At 39.0% G+C, this 20,579-nt stretch overlaps 1 protein-coding gene and 1 long non-coding RNA gene across 3 annotated transcripts; one reads left to right on the top strand and one right to left on the bottom strand.

The window, feature by feature from the left end:
- Positions 1-663: 663 nt before the first annotated feature.
- LOC121782065 lies at positions 664-1,577 on the top strand. 2 transcript variants are annotated; one of them, XR_006046240.1, is made up of 2 exons: positions 664-722; positions 1,201-1,577. It is a non-coding gene; the product is annotated as an uncharacterized LOC121782065 (long non-coding RNA). The 2 variants fall into 2 exon arrangements; XR_006046241.1 differs by having other exon boundaries at positions 685-737.
- Positions 1,578-4,715: 3,138 nt separating this feature from the next.
- On the bottom strand, positions 4,716-6,988 carry LOC121780764 (WD repeat-containing protein 43-like). The gene is made up of 7 exons (XM_042178387.1): positions 6,870-6,988; positions 6,656-6,736; positions 5,801-6,039; positions 5,621-5,703; positions 5,324-5,435; positions 5,150-5,224; positions 4,716-5,068 (listed from the first exon to the last, which is right to left on the bottom strand). The coding sequence occupies exons 2-7, from the start codon at positions 6,729-6,731 to the stop codon at positions 4,886-4,888; spliced, it is 768 nt and encodes a 255-aa protein (XP_042034321.1). The 5' UTR covers positions 6,732-6,736; positions 6,870-6,988; the 3' UTR covers positions 4,716-4,885.
- Between the last annotated feature and the right edge of the window lie 13,591 nt (positions 6,989-20,579).

Here is a 20,579-nt window from a genome sequence, read left to right as displayed (position 1 = left end):
TAGTTAATTTAGTTTCATAAGTAATATTCCATTGATAAAGCCTAAAGGACACAGTATCATTCATGGTAATAATGGCTAATGATTCAACCTTGACTATTGCTTTCTCTACCCTCTCTCTCCAGAATGTAATCTTCCATTGTTAGCTACGAAAGTAAGAACCAACAACAAGAGGCCTTAAGATTATTTCTAATGTGTAATATTCCATTAATTTAGGAGGAAAAATGCCCAAGATAACGAAATTACCTGCCCATGTTCGAGGCCTCTAATTAACTCATTCGATTTTAGTTTTATTTTTATTCTTACATTCCTAGCAAATTCCTGGAAACTGTGAAGTTTTCATTTTTTTTTTATATATACTTTTTTGTGCATTGTCTCTCTATCTCCCACACACATACAAGAACACAAGAGACGTGTAGGTTAGGTATACACTTTTGTTATAATGAGATTTAAACTTTACTGACTAAGAAAAATTCCATCATAAACTTCTACACATTCACACATATTTGGCTAGATACTTATAAAATCAAATCATTTTTTGTATATTTTTAGAATGTCGCAGAAATTACGTAGAATTAGTAACGAAAGTTGAGAAGATAAAAAATTAAACCAATAAAGAAGGGGCATTTGGCAATCCCTACTATAAATATCTCTCAAATCTAGCTTAAACAATACACCACCCCAACTCAAAACACAAACAAAGAAATAAAGGAATCAATCAAGAGGTATATCTCATTATAGTAAGTACTTATGTTTTAGTTTTGGTTTTCAAATTTACTTCCCAATATAGGTTGTGTTTGTTTAGGAGATTGTATTCTTAATCCATCACTTTCTCTTGGCTGTTGTCACTTAAAAAAGTGGGGATTATCGACATAATCACATGTCGATGAACCCGAAAAATCAGTTGGTAATTAAATTTACCAACGGATACAATTGTCATGTACCAACATTAGTTTACGTCGGTAATCCATTCTTATTTATTTAATTTTTTATTTTGATTTGTTCATTTTTTTTAACTAGTTGCAACTTGTAACATGTTATCAATGAACCCCTAAGCGATAAAATGACAACTCACCGATAAATAACAATATGACAAATCATTTGTTCGAACAAGAACAAGTTTAACTAACGTCGTATCTCGTTATTGAATAAAATTTTTTATGCGTAGCTAATTCTTCGTTGATATTTGGTTTCTATTTGTAGAAGAGGGTGAAGATGAATCCCAACAACGAAGAGAGTAGCAGTGGGGAGAAGAAGGGAAGTAGTGGTTCTAAAAGAGGGAAGATTACAGCAATGGCAGTGAAGAAATGTGGAGAGCTTGCAAAGAAAGGTGCCAACACTGTTGTTGAGGCTTATAAAGACCACAAAGATAAGGGAAAAGTTAAACCTTGTGATGATTAATATCTATACATAACTATTGTTCTTTAATTATATCATTATGTGTCACAAATTTGTATTTGTAGTAAAATATAGGTCAGAAGTATACTTTTGTAGAATGTCTACCATATTGATCATACTTGTGATTCGATTCTCTCTGTAAACGTATACATTATTTATTACTAAAACACATTGATTGTGGATTTTTGGTTGTGTTGTATACCATTTACCTATATATCATTAAGAAAATTACTGAAAAAACTGTGAAATTTTAAATCCCTATCTAAGAAAGTGTTGATCATAGATTCGTAGTTTGTGGTTTTCAGTGGTTAATAAGCTAAAATTTCAAACTATTTGAGACAAAAAGATTTCACAAACTTTTTCCGAAAAAAACAAAAGTCAAATTTAACTTACATATATAAGTTAAACAATTTTTCAAATATAATTGTTTTTAAAATTTTTATAAAAATCTGAAGCAAAGACAAATAATAAAGAAAGAGAAGTAAATTAACCATACAATTAGAGCTTCAACAAGAAGCAAATTGCTAATTATCAAATTTAACTAATTAATTAATAAGATTTTAAAGAAACTATAACCTTATAAAATTATTTATCTCTAGAATATTTTGAAATTGGACCACAGACCCCATTATATCATGTAGCTCTACTTTTATCCCTGACTGTTAGCGTTTTTCCATAATATCTATCATCATAATTTTGCAATAATAATTTTAGGTCTAGAATATTGTTTGTGCGTTCACGAAAACTAGCAAATACTTGCATATTCTTGAAATATTAATATTTTAGGCATATAAAGTAAATTGTGATGTGAATAGTTAAAACATCGTTGATTTATTGATTACATATGGGGAACAAACAAAAGACAATTTTAATTTGGAACAATTCTTGTCTTTATTATTATCCCTTAATTAAACCCAAAACTATTAAAATCAGTATAGTCATTTTAGTTACGAAAAGATAAATTGTTGTCTTTGTAATTTAATGTTGATTAACATGTTGCCGCGAAATCACACCAAAATTTCACAGTAACTACGTAAAACAAAAAAAATCTTAAGAAATTGTATTTAATGAAGCATCACGTTTGTAAAAATCTTGATAGTATATTCTTTGACAATATGATTTGTTCATAATCTTTATCTAAAAGACGTATATACGATTCACGATTGTTTTTACGTGCTAAGATAGTCTATAGCCCCACACGGCAGATGTCATTGTATACAATTTAATGTGGAGTGGCCTTCTCTTATTCCAAATAAATTTACTAGGATGCAGTGGTCGAAATAGAGGGAACAAAGTAAACCACAACAAGAACAAGGAAAAAAGACACAAATTTGATCAAAAATCTTTAGATGATCATGTATTAAATAATCAACATTCTATAGCATTTAAACAGCAAAGCGGGAAAAATTAACCAATTTATCCCTCAACAAATATCTTGTGTTCTACACCAATGATGAATATTTTTTAATGCGATTTGAGCATTATACATCATTAGTAGATATTCCCTCCATCTCTGGATAGTGGACAACGTAGATATTACTACCTCTGTATTTAAAAAATAGAAATATTTGAAATGGCGGGAGGAGAAAAATGAATAAAGTAAGAGAGAGGGAGAGAAAAAGTAGTGGAAATAGAGTTAGTGGATTGTGGGGTCCACTTCCTTAGAAAATTTAGAAAGTTTCTATTTTTAAAATACGGAGGTAGTATTGAAATATTGTTAATTGAAAATGGATATATATATAGGAGGAGGAAGAGAGAAAAGGTGCTCAATCCCTAAAAAATAGACAACATGACCCGAGTTTTAATGCATAATTGGTAAAGTAAAAGAGATGAAAAGAAAAAATTATTAAAGTATTGTTAGTGGAAAATGAGACCTACCTCAATAGAGAGGAAAAAATTTCCTTAAATAGAATAGGTTTATTTTTAAGGGACATTCCAAAATGACAAATATTGTCTACTTTTAAAAGACGGAGGGAGTACTTTGATTGTTGTGGACGGACAAAAATAGTAAAAACGAGACTATTATATGTATACAAAGAGAGTATATTGTTAAATTAAGATTATAGTACTATTTGAAATTCCACAACAAAGTCCTTCCCTCCTAAATTATTGATCTAGTTTTGAACTTGAGAAATGCCAAAACATGGAAAGAAGTCGCATAATTGTATGTCCACACTTACACCTCAAAAAAATTTATTGTGCCACTATCACCAATTGACATTACATAATTACGACAAAAAAGGAAAAGATCACTGCACTCCAACACAAAAACATCCACTTCTTTTAGAGCTATAACTAACATACTCTTAGTCACACCCACACTAAATGACTAGAACTTCCAATTTATTAGTAAGAAATGTTTTACCAAGTTATATATATAAAGCTAAATCTATGGACTTCATTTACTTATTTAATGATTTGAAATCAGTAGAAAATCCATGGTGTCATCTTAGTTAGATCAATATAAATATATTAGTATTGCGACATGTTATCGTATTATCCAAAAAAACGCGTAAAATCATTCTTAGTGATATATGTTAAATGCCACAAATTCCACACGTCAACTGTTGGTGTTAACAATTTCACCTCTTCACACACTCACTGTGTCTCTCTTCACATAAACACACACAGATACACACACTGGCTGTTGTCCTCCACATTTTTATGAAGTTGAGAAAGTCTAACAAGCATAAGCCTAACTATAAAAGCACGTCCACATCCTTCTATTCTATCAAAGCAAGTACAGAGATCTTACTTACATAGATACATAACTAACTCCAACACACACACAACGCAGAGAACATCATTGAAAGGTAGCAAGCAATGGATTCCAACAACAACGAGAGCGCCAGCAGCAGCAACTATGCACCACCACAGGGAACAAAGGCAAGTGTTATTCCTAAACAGAGGGAGCATGTTTCAACAATGATGGGCAAGACGATGGCTCGAGCTTTTGGAAAATCTCTTGCTAAGGTTGCAGGGGATCACAAGAACAAAGCAAAAGTCGGTACCAGTAACAACTAGCGTGCGCTGCTGAGAGTCCGTTTCCACTAGTTTCTGTATGTTTTTCGTATAGTTGAAGTGATTTTACACAATATCTTGCAAATTAGTCGCGATATGGACAGATCCTATTTGTAATGTTGATGCTAGAAATGTACATCATCCCAAAATTTGTTCGACTGTTTATTCTGATATTTGAGCCATTCTACTATAATTGTAGGCACATGATACATTTTCTCATGAAATATACGTGCATGTTCGCTCATGAAGGTATGATAATTTTCTGATATTGGACGGCAAGCTAAGAACAGCATGAAAACTAACGTTAAAACGATACGCAGAAATTCAAAACATTGTCATGACAAGAATGGAGCATTGGGGGATAGTGATAGAAATCAAAGAAAAATTCAGTTTTCTACACTTTTTGAACTATGAGTGATAGAGTTTGCTTATACATACATGTCAGGCAGCAAAGAATTTGATGATGAGTTTAGTCACTTCCATCCTCTTCAGCATCACTGATATCACTGTAGAGTATAGGTTCGTCACCATCTTCCACAGTGTCAACTTCCATGGAAGAATCGGCATCACTTTCATCGTCGTCACTATCATCCTCATCTTCATATATAACAGGTGCAATCACATCATTCTCCTCCACTTCGTCGTAAACAGACTGCACCAAGAATTCCGTATTCACCGCATTGTTCTCATATGTTAAAAATAAAATATAAAAAGTTCAGCAGCATCCACTCACCTCTGCATAAAGCAAGTCCAAATAACTTGATAGTTGAAGAGCTGGGTTGAAGGTTGAGACTCTTGATTCTATTATCTGCATAAACATGTCAAAATTATTCGCAAATTATTCAGTGGAAATATAATCCCATAATCTATATAAATGTAGCCTAACAAACATGAGAGATCCTCTTACCTGATATAAAGAGTTTAGAGCAGCCAAGGAAGACTCTTGAGACATTATGCTGCTAGAATGCTGAAGAAGTAAACTTCTGAGCCATGGAAGAGCACAGGCCAAAACGGCACCCCTGTTTTATGTTCAGGAAAGAATAGTTTGAAGAACAAATGAGACTGTAGTTTGTCTTCTAAAAATTAAAAATAATTCAAGGTTCATACTATCAATAGATGAAGTAATTTCACTGAGGAACAAAAAATGACTGAAGTAATCTTCAGAGGACAATCACAACTTGACAAGTACACCTAACTCTCTTACTTTAATTGGATTATCGGCACAAGAGACTTTAAGAACTTGAGGACATCAGAAGGATTCAACATTGATAGTGAGTTTGCAATGACCTGCATACAATTCGTTATCAGGCAAAACTGAAAGCCCAGCCATCTACAGAATGTGAGAATGAACAACCAATAAAGCGAAGTGAGTGCAAATACTAACCTTTTCATCCTGTCTGTATAAGCAATCTATGAGAAGGGCTCGGTCATCAGCATGCAGTGCTTGCTTAACTAAGATATTAACCGAGTCTGCACTAGGTGGCTTTACCACAAGAGAAGAGTCTGCATTTTCAGGGTTAAGGACATCATCCTTTCCTTCCAATTTGAGGCTTGCAAGTTTTTCACCCATGGTTGGTTCACTCAAGTCATCGACAGCATCAAATCCATCTTTATCTCCAATACCTTAAATCCACGAGGAAACACGATGATGCTTTGAAGTTCCATAAAAGTGTAACCATGTCTATGTCTAAAAAGCAATCATTTTCTATTAGTATCCTCAACTAGTAAAAGGCATTTAAGCCAAGATAGACAAGAAAGAGAAACTTCCTATAGCTGAACTTATAAACCTGTCAAAAGTTCAGTACTCACCACTCTGTAAGAAGGGAAAATCATAATGGAGCAGCACAGTTTTACATGAAAACATCAGACATCTCAATATGGAAATTCAGCAATAAGAACCACTTTACAACTGCAATTCATTCAGCGACTTAAGTCTATAAAGTGCTTAGGCAACACAAGCTACTGATAAAACGCCTCAATACGTGTATAGGGAATTCAATTTAACCTTGCTATTCCAGACAAATTCGGATAGGGGATATGCAGCATATCACTGGTAGGTGTTTTATAAGGTAAAAATCACAATCTCTCAAGCATATCCAAGTCATAAAGGCCAAAACTTAGATAGAATCAGACTAGCACCATAAGCAAAAATTGCTACATTACAAACTTGATTCCAAACCTCAGCTCAAAGTCTGCAATTAGACATTATTAAAACAATTAGAATCGTATTAAAACATACTCTTCTGCAACAAAACCTCACTGCCGACTCTGGTCTCTCGATTTTTCCTTTTCGATGATTTTTCCTTCTTTCCCATGGCTTCTGCATTCAATCAGAGAAAGGAATCGAGTTAGGAGAAGGCAGAGAAATCTCCCCTCAGAACTCAAAGAGCCATGGAAAAATGGTCGGACCAGACCAACAAAATTTAGAAAGGCAAACGATAAATTTCTTGAACCTTGCAGAATTGAAGAAGTAAAGCGAGGTCGGAGACGGCGGCGAGGCGGCGGAGAATTGGCTCTGAGCGGTGGCGTCGGTAAACCCTCTTAAAACCCTAGAGTTTTTGTATCTGTAGAAACCCGGGAATTAATGGATCAATTTCCATGCTACTTATTTTTAAATGAGTTAGGCTAAAATTGGTCCTAAACCTATGCCTATTTTATCATTTTGGTCATAAACATTATCTTTTAAATTTTTTGGTCCTGAACATTTTAAATCGGATCACAATTGGTCCTCCGTTAACAATTCCGTTAATATTTAACGGTCAACGATTTTAATCACAATTTTGACCAACTTAAACAATTTTTAATTATTTAATCATCAAAAATATTTTTTAAATAAAATCATAAATAATTTGATTATTTAAAAATTGTTTAAGTTGTAATAAATAATTTATGATTTTTTATGATAAACACAATTTTGACCAACTTAAACAAATTTTAAGTATTTAATCATCAAAATTATTATTTTAAAATAAAATCATAAATAATTTAATTATTTAAAAATTATTTAAGTTGTAATAAATAATTTATGATTTTTTTATGATAAACACAATTTTGACCAACTTAAATAATTTTTAATTATTTGATCATCAAAATTATTTTTTAAATAAAATCATAAATAATTTTGTTATTTAAAAATTGTTTAAGTTGGAATAAATAATTTAATTATTTAAAAATTATTTAATTATTTCTAATAAATAATTTATGATTTTATTTAAAAAAATAATTTTGATGATTAAATAATTAAAAATTGTTTAAGTTGGTCAAAATTGTGATTAAAATCGTTGACCGTTAAATATTAACGGAATTGTTGACGGAGGATCAATTGTGATCCGATTTGAAATGTCTAGGACCAAAAAATTCAAAAGATAAAGTTTATGACCAAAATGATAAAATGGGCATATGTTCAGGACCAATTTTGGAATTTACTATATAATTTCGTTTACTTTTGTAAGATCATCAGCAATGCCGGACTTCCCGCCGGACATCGGATCGGCGTGCCGGATGTCTGCGCGGGACGTCCGCCATTGCGGTGCCACGACAGACGTCCCGGTGGACGTCCCGATTTTTAATTTTTTATTTAAAAAAAACTCTATATATACGGCTCGTTGAACTTCATTTCATTAGTGCCACTTGTTTTAACGAGTTTCTCTCTCTCTACTTTCATTTCTTTTGAAGATAAATGGAGCACGAGAGTGGTTCTCCCGCCACGAGCGAGTCACAAACGCAGAACTGCAGGGATGTCCGGGATGATGATGTCTGGAATGGCGCCGATGATGCCCCAACCCCAAATGGCGGGGATGATGCCCGGGTACTACAGTATGTACCCCTGGGCCGGGATGGGAGGGATGATGCCCCAAATGGCAGGCATGAGTGCGGGGATGGCGCCCGGAATGATGATGATGCCCGGTATGATGCAGGGCATGCCAGCCGCTGCGACTGCGGGGGGTAGAAGACTGAGGGTCCCCCAATCACCTGGGGACAATGTCTATTGCCCCTACATGGATTTATTGTCTAGCGATTCCCAAAGTACTCTTCTAGAGACACAGTTCGCCGGCATTGAGACTTTCTCTTTTGAGGAGTTGGGATATCTCCTGTCAGGGAGTCTCCCACTGAGATACCACCGGCGGTAGGGAGGTAGAAGAAGAAGGACAAAGGGAAGGGCAAGGGCACTACCTCGTCCTCGCGTGCGGGGGACGAGGGTGTGGCGGGGGCCGGGGGGAGGTGGAGGCCGGCGAGGGAAAGAGGACCATCTGGAGCGGGCGGAGTGTGTCGCGCTGGCGAAGGCCTGGGTCGGTATAGTCGATGATCCCTACATCGGGGCTAACCAGCATATCGACAGAATGTGGTGGCACATTAGCCAAAGCTACCTCAAATTCAAACAGTGGGAGCGGCTGAAGAGGCAGCTCGGCCGATTTGCCGGCATCTACCAAAACAACCTCCGCACAGCAACCTGTGGCATGTCCATGGAGGATGTGAAGGCTTTGTCCATGCAGCAGTACCCCGACAAGGAGCAGGTTCGGCGTCTTCAATTATTGGGAGGTCTATCTTGTGGTGCAGAATTCCTCCAAGTTTTGTGCGGGTGTTGAAGCTGGCTGGCCGAAGCGGACGAAGATCACCGCCTACGGCGAGTACAACAGCAGTGCCAATTCCCACGACCTCCCCGACGCCGAGGCAGAGTTCCCGACCCTTCGATCGTCTTCCCGCCGCCGTCGCCTGGTTGGGCAAAAGACAGCGATGCGGATGACTAGGGGAAGCGCCAGCGGGTCCCACGAGGTCCAATTGGCAGCTCCTTCCCAGCTCGATCCCGAGCTCCCCACACTCGCCCGCATACAGCAGCATCAGAGCCTGCTAGACACCATGGACAAGTGGCATGCAGCGACTAGCCCCTTACACAAGTTGATGCTGAAGGATGTCATCGACAGTATTCGGTGCGATTTGGGGAAGCCACCCTTGCCCGTGAGTGACGCCGAGACCGGCCGCGGGGACGACGAGGAGTGAGACAGGAGCCGTGTTTGTCGAAGCTTTTAAATAAAAAATAGTATAAAATAATAAAAAAATAATCGTTGCACTTTCTCCGTTCGTATTCTTGTCGAAATTTTAATTTCGTAAATTGTTTAATTTGGGGAATTTGTAAATATTTTTTATTGTGGATGTTCATCAGGATGTTCTTGGGGATGTCCGTCATTGTACAATGTGATATCCTTATAACGTGGCATGGGGTGTTTTTAAATAATGTAGACTTATGAAATGAAACTCATCGAATTCAAGCTCATAATTACTTAAAAATTTGAATTTAAGTCAATAGTTATAAATAAGAATTTACTACAAACTTATGAAGCTCACGCACTACTTAAATTCAATTATAAATTTAGTACTTTTATTTATAAAATAATTTAATTAATAGTTATAAATAAAAATTGAGAAATATAAAAAAAAATTAGAGTGAACTTTATCAGTAGTACTATTGGAAAGTTACATAAATTTCCATTTTCAGTTTTTTATTGATAAAGATGATATACTCATAATCAGTCCAGCTGTATATTAAAAGATTCCGACAGAGACACTGTAAAATTCTGGTGTATTAAAAATTTAGAATGCATTATTAAGCACATTTGAAGGGCACGTGTCATTCTACCTTGAATTAGAAAACTTCCATTCTAAGTTTGTTCCATATTTTGAAATTTCCCTTTAAATTCGTTTTTAGTGAAGTACATCATCACTCCGAAAATAACACAGCTAACAAACTCGATGGCAGCTGAGGGCGGCGATGCGGCGGCGGCGGCGCCATTCACGGCCAAGAAAGGGAGTGTTTATCCGGCGAAGAAGAGGTTGGTGAAGAGGATGCTGTCTGATTTAATTGTTCAATCCGTCGCTTCATGTTTCAGGAAGAGATGCGGATGGAAATTGAACAAAAGTGTTGTATGTCCGTACATTTGAAAATTAAATAATGTAGGAGTATATATTTTGATTTTATCTATTTTCTAGAATTGTTTTTTAGCTATTTTGGCAGACTCTACTTTACTTTCTGCCTTGTCTTTTTTTTGTAAGCAAATATACTCTGTCTGTTACCTGTATACTCTCATTTCTATTAGAAATGAAATATTTTATTTTAAAGTGTCTCAATAAAAATTAAACATTTTTTAAAATATAAGAGCATCCACAGTGGTGCTTTTTACAAGAACAAACGTCGTGCTGACGGCATGGCAAGAGCCATGCTCACCATTGCACTCTTGCCGTCGGCACGGACGTGCTCTTGCAGAATAGCACTGTCGTACCGACGGCAAGAGCACGAGCAGCCAACATGACATGCTCTGGTTGGCCGTTGATTTATCATTTTTTTTAAATTCAAAAAAATCTGAAAAATTCAGAGTTAATAATAAAAAATATTTTCTCACTTCCATTAATCTATATCATTTTTTTCCACACTGTTAATTTATTTTTTTATTATTTTTATCCCAAAATTCACACTTTCATCTATAAATATCCCTCATTTCAACTAAAAAAAAATCACACTACGCCAAACAACTCTCTCGATCTCAATTTTAGGATTTTAATTATGTAATTTTTATTTTTTTAGTAATTTGTAATAGTAATTCGGGTATTTTGAACGCATTTTAACATGTGGAAAATGTTCTTAGTAATTGAAGTATTTAAATTGAATAATAGAATGGTGGGACCCTTGAGCATGCTCTTGCGGAAGAGCATGGATGTGGGTGTTGTGCTCTTGCGGAAGAGCAGAGAATTAAAAATGAATAAAGGTGGGTCCGGGCCCACAATCTATGCTCTTGGCAAGGGCATGGATGTGGATGCTCTAATAAACCGCACTAAATAATACTGCATAAAATCATGTGCTGGAAACCAAATGTTGTATATTTATTGAGACGGAGGGAGTACATTTTTTATAATTATAAAGTGTGCTCATGCCACGATTAGATGAAGAGCCAAGAGCGTAAAAGTATAAGCGAACCAAGGTCACAATAAAAGCAGAATCAGAAGGAAAAAAAATGAAAAGCATAGATTAGGGGCTGCCACAAACACACCACAGTCCTTACAGACCAAGAACAAACCGAAGCCAAAAAACAAGATCAGACAAGAAACACACCCCATGCTGCAACCGATGGCCAGATAACTAGAGCAACAAAAAATCAAATAAAGCCTCCAAAACCACAAGGAACAAGGCAGACACAGTTTCCCTACCATTAAAAAGGGGATAAAGTGAGCAACAAAAAATCAAATAAAACCTCCAAAACCACAAGGAACAAGGCAGACACAGTTTCCCTACCATTAAAAAGGGGATAAGTGAAGACAGTACCAAAGCCACCTCCAAAATATCATTGAGTTATGCATTTTCTCTGAGTTTTTTGGTTCTTTCCATTTTTTTAATATTGTTTAAATCTTGTAGAATATGATTAGGTGAAAAGGCAACGAGTGTTAGTGTGAAAATAAGTTTGTCACTATATTCCACCCGGCCAATTAAGTGAGACAAAGCTTAGTGTGAAAATAAGTTTTTTCTCATTTTTTTGGGAAGTTCTCATTTGGGATGTTGGATCTTCTCCTCCTTATTTCCCTCATCTCGTGTTTTTCAATAATTTTATATCTAGAATGAGCAAAAAAAGTAAGAGATATCCAACATCAAATTAAATCTTGTTGAAAGATATGAGTATTATTCATTCAACTTATTCATTCAATTACAATAGGTACGCCTCTTTTAAATAGGCCAATGGTTACATAAAAATGGCAAGATTTGCCCTAATACTCATTCCCTAATTAATTTCTTTTCCTTGCTTACCTATTTTCCTTACTTACATATTTTCCTTTCTAACACTCCCCCTCAAGTTAAGTAATGGGATTACCCATACTTAACTTGTCCAATACCTCATGGAAGCTTCTTGCATCGACAGCTTTCGTGAGTATATCCGCCAACTGATCTTCAGATCTCACAAAAGGAAGTTCTACCGTCTTGGCCTCTATATTGTCCTTGATGAAATGTCGATCCACCTCGACATGTTTTGTCCGATCATGCTGAACTGGATTTTCAGATATACCGATTGCCGCCTTATTATCACAGAACAACTTACATGACTTCTGTGAGTTTAAGTTCAACTCAGTCATCAATTTCCTCAGCCACAGAATCTCAGTCAACCCACTCTTAATCCCTCGAAATTCAGCTTCTGCACTTGACAAGGCTACCACTTTCTGTTTTTTGCTTCTCCACGTGACAAGATTTCCTCCCACAAAGGTAAAATATCCTGCAGTTGATTTTCTGTCATTTGGGTTCCCTGCCCAATCAGCATCCGTGAAGCCATGAATCTCTAAATGTCCATGATTCTCGAATAGAATCCCATGGTTCGCTGTCCCTTTCAGATATCGAACAATCCTCAGTGCTGCTTCCCAGTGAGCTACTTGAGGTGCATGCATAAACTGACTAACTACTCCAACTGCATAAGCTATGTCGGGTCTAGTGTGGGATAGGTATATCAATTTCCCAACTAAACGTTGATATCTCGTGCGGTGAGTGGCTTCAGCTCCTTCAACTATCCGCAGACCATGATTCTGAACCATAGGAGTATCTGCTGGCTTACAGTCCAGTAGTCCTGTCTCGGTTAACAAGTCAAGTACATATTTTCTCTGACTGATGAAGATCCCCTTCTTTGACCTTAGCACTTCTATACCCAAAAAGTACTTTAGTAATCCTAAGTCCTTCATTTCAAACTCTGCAAACAAATTCTTCCTTAGCTTGCTTATTTCCTCTTCATCATCTCCCGTGAGAATCATGTCATCTACATAGATGATGAGGCATGTGATCTTTCCTTCTCTTTTCTTCAAGAATAATGTATGATCAGAGTTGCTTTGTTCATACCCATACTTCTTCATTGCCTCAGAGAATCTCCCAAACCAAGCTCTAGGTGACTGCTTTAGCCCATATAGTGTTCGTTTTAGTTTGCAAATCTTTCCTCCTTCGAAATCTCCAACAAATCCATGTGGTGGCTCCATGTAAATGGGCTTCTTCAGTTCCCCATGTAAGAATGCGTTTGTCACGTCGAACTGATGTAGTGGCCATTCCCTGACTACCGTTATTGAGAAGAGCACTCGAATAGTACTCATCTTTGCTACCGGTGAGAATGTTTCAGCATAATCAACTCCATAAGTCTGAGTGTATCCTTTGGCCACAAGTCTCGCCTTATACCTTTCAATCGACCCATCTGGCCTCCGTTTGATAGTGAAGACCCATCTGCATCCCACAGTTCGAACTCCATCAGGTTTAAGACATACTTCCCATGTATTGTTCTTCATCAGAGCCCACATTTCTACTAGCATTGCTTCTCGCCAGTGAGCAATTTTTATAGCCTCCTCGGCCGTATATGGGATTTCTTCTTCTTCGTAAAGTGCTGCTTCAAACGCCCTAGTCATCTCTGTTAGATTTGCTTTAGCCAGATTCGCCATAGAATATCGGCTTCTACTAATCCTCTCAGGAGTGTATCTCTTAGCCGGGACCCCACGAGTAGTTCTGTTGGGGAGTATATAGCGGCCGGTATCACCATCAATTGCTGCATTCTCATTCTCGTCTACACCAAAAGTGTCAGGGGTAATAACTGTATTATCTGAGCTAGTTTCAGGAATTACCTCAGATATCACTGGAAGAGGACTCGATTCAGGCGTGGGCGGTTGAGGAGGCTCTACAGCAGATGTGACTGACTCGGCAGTGACACTAGCTTGTTTTGTTGGTTCCACGATCGAGATACTTGGATGTGGCATCGGCGAACTGAGGGGTCCAATTTTATCACACTCCCCCTGAACAGCACTCTCCCCCTGACCCCGAGGTTGGGTGTGATAGAAGTATTCACTTTCTAGAAAATTACAATTCATGGTTGTTATAACCTTCCTAGACCCCGGGTGATAGCATCGATAGCCCTTCTGATTTATCCCATACCCCAAAAAAAACACATTTTATTGCACATGCAGAAATTTTCCTCTCTCGTGTTTCGGTACATGCACATAAACGGAACAACCAAAGATTTTGAGCGGAAGTGTGAGAGGTGGGGGAATATCAGTAAGGGATGCGAGAATCTGCAAAGGAGTTTTCATACCCAAAATTTTTGTAGGCAAACGATTAATCAGGTAGACAGCAGTGGCAACAGCTTCGGGCCATAAAAATTTAGGAACATTTGAGTCAAAAAACAGGGCTCTCGTGACCTCTAGGATTATCCTATTCTTTCGTTCAGCTACACCATTTTGTTCAGGAGTGTAAGGACAAGTAGTTTGATGAACTAACCCTTTTTCTTTAAAAAAATCGGTCATGTCTTTGTTAACAAATTCCCTACCATTATCGGATCTAAAAATTTTGATCGTGGTTTGGAACTGTGTCTGGATCATTGTAAAGAAACGGGTAAATTTTTCAAAAACGTCAGATTTATGCTTCAAAAAATATACCCAAGTCAATCTAGTGCAGTCATCCACAAAAATGAGAAAATATTTAAAACCATGATCACCAACAATAGGAGCTGGACCCCAAACATCGGCATGCACTAGAGAAAAAATAGTCTTAACGCGATTATCACTTGATCTAAAGGATTGTCTGTGGTTTTTTTGCCAAAACACAAGATTCGCAAGTAATATCCTTAAAATGGGAAAACTTTGGAAAAATCAATTTTAAATAACCCGAGGATGGATGCCCCAATCTGCGGTGCCACAACCAAGCTTTCCGATTTGCAGATCCGTGAGCAAGCATCGCGGTGCCACCTTGTTGAGTAATCTCATCCACATAATAAAGACCTTGACGCTCAGTGCCACGCCCAATTATCCTCCTCGTCCTGATATCCTGTAATACATAGAAATTTGGATGCATTAGTAATGTACAGTTTAATTCTTTCGTCACGTGGCTGATAGACATAAGTTTATGAGATAATTTGGGCACATAGAGACAATTTGTAAGCTTTAGGGTTGGGGATATTTCAATGGTTCCACTCCCACCCACAGCGGTCAACTCTCCATCGGCAGTTTGAATTTGGCTTTTAGTTGCCCCATTAAATTCAGAAAAATCTTTCATATCGTAGGTCATAGTATCAGTTGCCCTACAATAAAAAATCCACTCACTCTTCTTAGGGTCAATTTTACTTTGGGCAATGCATGCAATAGGTATATTTTCCAAGGGTGCAAAACGATTTGGGCTTAAGACGGAATTTTCAGACAGTTTTGGGGTCAAATGTGGAATATAGTCTTTCTGGGGTCCTAACTGTAATTTTCCCGGGTCATATTGCATATATTCTGAACTATAAGGACCAGAAATTAAATTACTCATTCTTTGGGGTTTATTCTGAAAATCAAATTGGGGATCGGGGTTTCTCAACTTCAATCCGTTACCTTCATATGACCCGCCTCTTTTCTTCTCCGCGAAGGCTGCCTCGCCGGGCCTGCCGCCTCTACCCGGTTGAGGACCGGTATCTCCTGCTCTCCCACGGGTGTTAGTCATCTCCCTATTCCCTGCTCCTTGCGGAAATAATCCGCATCCATCTTCGACTCCGATAGCTAATCGAGCTTTAGCCTTTTGAGTTTCATCCCACCATTCCGGAAATCCAACGAGGAGGAAACAGGTATCTCGAGTATGTCTTTGTTTTCCGCAATGAGAGCACCATAATTTTGATTTGTCGGGTTTGAAACCGCCTTGGCGATTGGGCTGTTGCGCGGCGGTTCGTGGTGGTGGCTGTTTTGGTCGCGGTGATGGCTGGTTTCTGATGGCGAACCCGTGTCCGACTTAGCCAGATGATGATCCATCGTTGATTGCGCCGGTCTGGGGATCGATGTCTGCTGCTGGCATGATTTTCAACCGCGTAGCTTCTTGTTTTACTAGACCGTATGCGGTCTCGACTGAGGGCAACGGAGTTTCCTTGAGAATATCCCTTCGGATCCCGTCATATCTTGCATTCAAGCCAGTTAGGAATTTGAACAGCCGTCTTGTTGCTACATACGTTCGAAGTTGGCTAATCCCCTTTGTCGCAGCAATCCACAGGTTGATGTTGGCATCGGTCAATTTCGACCCAGATTCCGTGGAGATGTCGCCAATATGTGTCTAGCCCATGTTCCCCTTGCACGATACGGCCTGCCTTTTCCTCTAGATCGTACAACAGATATGGATCTGCAGTACTTTCGAATGTAGTTTGTAGGCTCTCCCACAGAGCTTGCGCGGTTTGGTGATGTGCAAAGTTGAAGTGGGTGTCTCGCTCGACTCTAATGTCGAATGACTAGACTCAGGAGTAAGCGAGTGTGCACATATGGGAATTAATGCAAAGCTCGGTCCAGACACAACGCTCCTTAAATCCGCTGGATCACTGGGTCCAGGAACTCTAGAGAACTACAGTGTTTTTGTCGTTGGACACACTCGACTCCCCTTCAAAAATAAATCCCTCAATCCGAACACTATGAATTAGTATAGGGAAGTGGGGTCGATCCCACAGAGATGGATTCGCAAAGTAGTGCTAAGAGACTATGGAAACAAACGGCTGCTGCCACGCAAAGGGGTTGAGATTTAAACTACCACTACAACTAGGCAAGAAATATAAACGCTAGACCTAGGACACAGACAACTTACTGGATTCAGACATCAATACCGAAAGACACAATTACTCCCTAGACTAAGCAAACGACTACCTGATCTAGCTAAACAGTAAGCAAATAACAGTGGGGACCATATTTCCAGAAATAGCAAGTACGGTAAAAAGCTGCAGATAACCAACCCATGCTCCAACTAACTATGACATGTACCTTCGCAACTAAACTAAACTCGCAGATGGAGAAAACAGAGCACACTCCTAGATTCAAACAGAATATAAAGATTTGGACGCAGGAAACTTGCTATGAATCGGAAATACATCAGATCTACATAAACTAGGTGAAATGAAATGAAAACACGTAAGCTAGGCATAAAATTAAAACACTCATGCTCAGAATCACTTCAGACGCTTAATCCACTCCGGATCCAAGCCATCCGAACTCAACAACCAACAAAATCAACTCCATAACTCCGATTCTCACAGATCTGCTCCGATCAACTCCAAATTCCAACAATCACAAACAACTCCACAACATCAGCAAATCAAAACCCCGATTCATCCACAAACAAACTCCATTCTTCCAGATCTCACCATTAACCTGCAATAATCCAGAAAATAACCACGAAAACAACCAACTCCAACAATCTAACTCCAGAATTCAAGTAAACACAATCAATCAACAAAAATCATCACGATCTACGTAAGCGAAAACGAAACTTGCATAAAAGTAGAGAAATATCCAGAAACAAAAGAGGACCGAGCTTTGAACAGCGAAGCTCGGCAAATTCAGTAGAAACGAAAAGAAAACAGAAATAAATTGTTTCTTCGCCCCAAAGAAGGACGGTGTTACAACCCACAAACACTATCGGAAAGCTAAATGTGAACCCCAGCGCGAACCCGAGATCCTCCGCGAATTAGAACCAAGTATGTGAAAAGTGAACTGAGCAACAGGCTGTTCGTGAGGCCTCCACCGAGAAGGTCCCTCCAGCTTGCATGCTTCTTCCTTTTATAGATGCGGACATAGCCTTCTAGAGTCTTCGTAGAAATCCCTATTCTACCCTTCAACTCCGAGGCTTCCTCCGTCAAGCAATTTCTTTCATAATGTCCGCTCTTTCGCCAGTTTCCTAGGACTATGCAAGCGTCCTCTTCTTTTCCTGGATCTAGCGAAAACCTTCACACACCTGGCTTAAAACATGCGTTAGACCCAGTAATTTCACGAAATAAAACCCCTAGACCGATGCATGAAATTAGCCTTATCAAACTGCTCACACTTGAACCATGCTTGTCCTCAAGTATGAAAGACAAGAGAAAGAAATAAGGCGAATTTCAATGCACGGTCCCCAAGAACGACTCTACAAACAAAACAAAAACAGACTCCTGGACCTAGACAACTGGCAAAATAAAAAAAAAGACTTATAAAAGAAAACAACACAAAGAATCAAAACACAAACAAGCATGAACTAGGTTCGACTTTTAGGCAACCGTCCCCACAAGCTTAAGTTCAATCCGATCGTCTACAGTCTTCAAATCTTCCCCCTTCCCTCTTCTACCTAAACGGTCCGTCAGTTCGTCAAGATAGCCTATTGACACCCCAGCTGTTAGGTTCGCTCGATCACTCATTCCTCACCAGGTATGTTAGGATCAAAACGCTCCCCAGTTAAAGTTATGCCACTGATGTGTTGGGTTATGAGAGTTTTACCCTTCTTACTTCTCTTTTTTTTTCCATTGATTTTCCTGGGTCAGGTTGAAATTGCTTCCTGCCCTTGAGGATACTAATATTATATTTTTTTTATTTTTTCATGTATTATATCCCCTTTTCCCCTGGACTTCGTCCAGCTTATACCTCCAAATTTTATTTTTTTTTACTCCTCCTCTGGACTTCGTCCAGCTTATTCCACCTTTTTCCTGGACTTCGTCCAGCTTATACCTCCGAAACCCATTTTTTTCTCCTTCATACTCTACTCCCTAAGCATCAAGTGGCAGCCCAATTTACATGTTAGCACAAAAAAGTGTTTAGGCTTATAACTCGCTCTTATAGTAGGGCTGCACAGCTGGGTTATCTAAGGCTTTTTCCATCGTCCCAACTTCATTCAGACCGCCTTTGGTTTATTAAGGAAGAATGTGTCAAAGTTGACATGCATTCTCTCTTCAATCGCTCTCACTAAGGGAAACCTGCCTTATTATCTCACTAGCTCATGCGAAACACACATCCTAAAGACTCTTAAAACAGAAAGAACACAAACACCATACTTACTCCCCCCCCCTCCCACTTCACTCAAGCTTGCCCCCAAGCTATCCTAGTGAAGGGGGGAAAATGAAGTAAGAACAGCAGACAACAGACACAAACGCAAACAAAGCACAAAAACAAAACAAACTTCTCACACTTAGACCGAACATCGGGCTAAGTGAGAGAAAGCGCAACATACAAAACCAAAACAAAACAACCCCTTCTCACATTTAGACCAAAAATTGGGCTAAGTGTAGGAAGGTATAACACATATATACAGAACGATGCATGCTGGCACATAAAAACACAAGCGAAAGAAAAACGAAAAGTAAAAGACAGAAAAGTAAAAGTTACTTGGTTCTGGGGGAAATTCAATTCGGGTTCTGGCCCCCGCGGGAGCCAGACTTGGGTGGCACTGTCTGTTGGGTCACTTTAACTTTCTTTCTTGCCGGTGACTCCGGCGTCTCCTTCTGATCTTCTGTGGGTCGGGGTACGGTTTTCTTCAAAAGCACGGGCCTGGAGGAAGAAGGGGTGGTCTGAGGCCTTTGGGCTTGTGGCGGCTTCTGCACAGCTAGACTCCCTTGACCCGGCGTCTTGGAACCGCCGCTAGGTTCAAGAAGTCCCTTCGGTGTCTCGGGGAACTTCGCTTGAAGCCACTTCGTCATCTTCATCATCAGTGCGACGGCCTCCGCCATCTTGTCGGAACGCCTTGACGATTCTGTCACTAGGTCGGTGATACGCCCCTTCAGGGCTACGACCTCCACTCTACTTCTCCCCATTTCCCTCCGTATCTCCGTCACTTCTTTTCGTACACCGATTACCTCCTTCCTCACATTCTCTACTTCGTTTCTCACTTCCTCAACTAACTTTCTGACTTCTGCATCCTCAGCACTGTCCCTTCCTTTACCCCGTAGGGCCACAATCCCCTCCAAAACCATTTTCATCTTTGACCTCATCCATCCAACCTCTTTCCTTACTTCTCCTACTTCTATCCTGGCCCCGGCTTCCATGTCAGCAGTATCCTTCGCCTCCACCATCTCAGGCTGCTGCTTCGTCTGCGCCTCCGACTGACCAACCTCATAAAAGCACACGTCCCTTCCCTGTGTAATGAGCAGCCCCTTATTGAAAAAGTAGTCCACGTTGAACACCTCCGAAGGGTAGACACATCTTCACTTCTCTGCAGGACTTGTGGATTTTCATAATAACGTTGCGTTGCAGGTAAGCCCCTAGAAGGTGGCATGTGTAAAGATGTCGGGAAGGGTTGGCTGTCACTTGATGGCAGGCTTGGGCTAACCAATAGCCCAAGTGAACACGTACTCCCTTGGCCATGCACCAAGTGAAGTACAAGTCGGGGGTCGTCAGAGCGTTGTTGGTTGTGCCCATCAGGT

This window comes from Salvia splendens, chromosome 20 (genome assembly GCF_004379255.2).
Source record: "Salvia splendens isolate huo1 chromosome 20, SspV2, whole genome shotgun sequence".
In the NCBI taxonomy this organism is placed as follows: domain Eukaryota; kingdom Viridiplantae; phylum Streptophyta; class Magnoliopsida; order Lamiales; family Lamiaceae; genus Salvia; species Salvia splendens.
This window is presented reverse-complemented; position numbering and strand designations above follow the sequence as displayed.